Source organism: Primulina huaijiensis, chromosome 4 (assembly GCF_012295235.1).
Source record: "Primulina huaijiensis isolate GDHJ02 chromosome 4, ASM1229523v2, whole genome shotgun sequence".
Lineage (NCBI taxonomy): Eukaryota > Viridiplantae > Streptophyta > Magnoliopsida > Lamiales > Gesneriaceae > Primulina > Primulina huaijiensis.
Window position 1 is genome coordinate 5,626,979 of NC_133309.1, and position 2,062 is coordinate 5,629,040.

Genomic DNA, 2,062 nt, shown 5'->3' on the forward strand with positions numbered 1-2,062 from the left:
AAAAAAATCATAACTATTTCAATATTTAACCAAATGAGGTGAACCAAGTGGCCAAATTCATCTAAAGACAATTCCCCACATGTTTGCTGTTTTGAGCAGAGTCAAATTCGGTAATTAAGGTCGTGGAACAAAGCATTGAAAGAAGGGACATGTAATTGAAGTTGGAGGAGACAAAGACTACTATTACAACTACATTGCATTAATAGAATTTTTGACCCTTTCTCTCATTTGGCCTATAAATAGAGGCCTTGTGCTAGCTTGAGAATCATTCTATCTCATTGTAAAATATAGTGTGAGTGAGTATAAAAGTTCTAAGTTCCAATATATTTTTCATTTTCCAAATTATGAGTGATGTTTTTAGTGTTGATCAAAAGTAAGTTCATGGAAAGCTAAATCTATTATGTCAAAATGAAGAGGATGAATTTTTGGTTAAGCATGATTGTTTATATTTTGTATATTTTTTCTTTATTTCTTTTAAATTTGCTAATTTCTTTTTATTGTAGGTATCAATTTACATCAAATGCTTGATACCATTGAAGTGGTTATCTTGATTTGTTGTTTAATTTTAATACAATAAATATTTCATCAATNCGTGACTCTGTCGGTTGTTCTAAATGAAATATATTGATTTAATTTAACATTTATTTTATACAGTTATATATTTATATAGTTATATATATAATCATAGGTACCATATATAAAATATCGGTGAATTCGGTATTTTCTATAGTGGGAACTATATTATATTAGGTGTGTGCTTAAATATTTAATTTTCTTGGAACCATTATTTATGGTGGTTTCCTTTGTTTTACTTTTAGTAAAACAATATTGCATAAACCATGAATAAATCCTCGAGCCTTGACAAAATTTATAATTTGTAAACTTCGTTCTTGCATTTGGTTATTTATAAATTAATAAATTTGAACTTAAAATAACCTCTCTGTAGATCGATCTCGTACTTATGAAATATATTACTTGCAGACAACTTACACTTGGGTGAATTATAATTTAAGTAGTAGCACAAAACTCTAAACCATTGTCTGTTATGAGCTTCTTTAGTCTTTTGCCAGACTGATTTTCAAGCAAAACCAGCCACTGCTTAAATCTGTCTAGAGCTTCATTTTTGTTTCTCAAGATATACACCCATACCCTTCGAGAGTAGTCATCAATGATAGACATGATGTATCTTGCCCCTCCATTTGATAGAACTCTTGATGGTGCCCAGAGATCAGAGTGTACATATTCCAAAGGGGCAGAGGACACATGAATTCCATTGTTCAATTTCACTCTTGTGGATTTACCTTTTACACAATCCTCACAAAACTCAAGTTTTCTTAGTGGTCTGTTACCCAGGAGGCCTTGTTTTTGGAGTTCTTGTATTCCTCTATCACTGATATGTGCTAATCTCAAATGCCACATCATCGTGTTGTCAAAGCTTTGTTTAGCAGCACTGACAGATCCAGAGTGAGTCCCTCCATGAAGAGTGTAGAGTCCATTTGATCTTACACCCTTCATTACAGCAAGGGAGCCTTTGAATACTGTCATTTTACCCTTCTATGCCTTGAAGGTATATCCTAGCTGATCAAGGCTTCCAAGAGAGATTAAGTTTCTCTTTAACTCAGGGACATATCTCACAGCTTTTAGTATGAGTTCAGTCCTATCGTGCATGATTAGTCTTATTGTGCCAATTCCCTGGACTTGGCAAGTCTTTTTGTTTCCCAGAATGACTTGTCCAGCATTTATCTCTTCAAAAGCCATAAACCAGTCTCTGTTTGGTGACATATGAAAGGAGCATCCGCTGTCTAAAATCCAGTCTTGATCTATTTGTTGATCTCCCACGCACAGTGTAAGGTCCAAAATTAAGAAAACGTAATCCAACTACACGCGAATCTAGGAAACATCAAAAATGATTAATTAACTGATTTTAATTGCTAATTGATTTTGTAACATAAATGTTTATATGAAAAATATGACTTCATTATTATCATGCATAAAAATTGTATTTTTAAGGAATATTCAAGTTGCGATCAAGGAACGAAGACCGAGAGCTGAAAAAAAACGT

General features: G+C 32.8%; 1 protein-coding gene across 1 annotated transcript; it reads right to left on the reverse strand.

The window, feature by feature from the left end:
- Positions 1–1,008: 1,008 nt before the first annotated feature.
- Positions 1,009–1,545, reverse strand: LOC140974863 (uncharacterized mitochondrial protein AtMg00300-like). The gene has a single exon (XM_073438347.1). It carries the CDS (start codon positions 1,543–1,545, stop codon positions 1,009–1,011), a length of 537 nt encoding a protein of 178 aa, XP_073294448.1.
- Between the last annotated feature and the right edge of the window lie 517 nt (positions 1,546–2,062).

Coding starts and splice junctions, on each gene's coding strand:
- LOC140974863 (XM_073438347.1), bottom strand. CDS start 1,545: ATGACAGTATTCAAAGGCTCCCTTGCTGTAATGAAGGGTGTAAGATCA.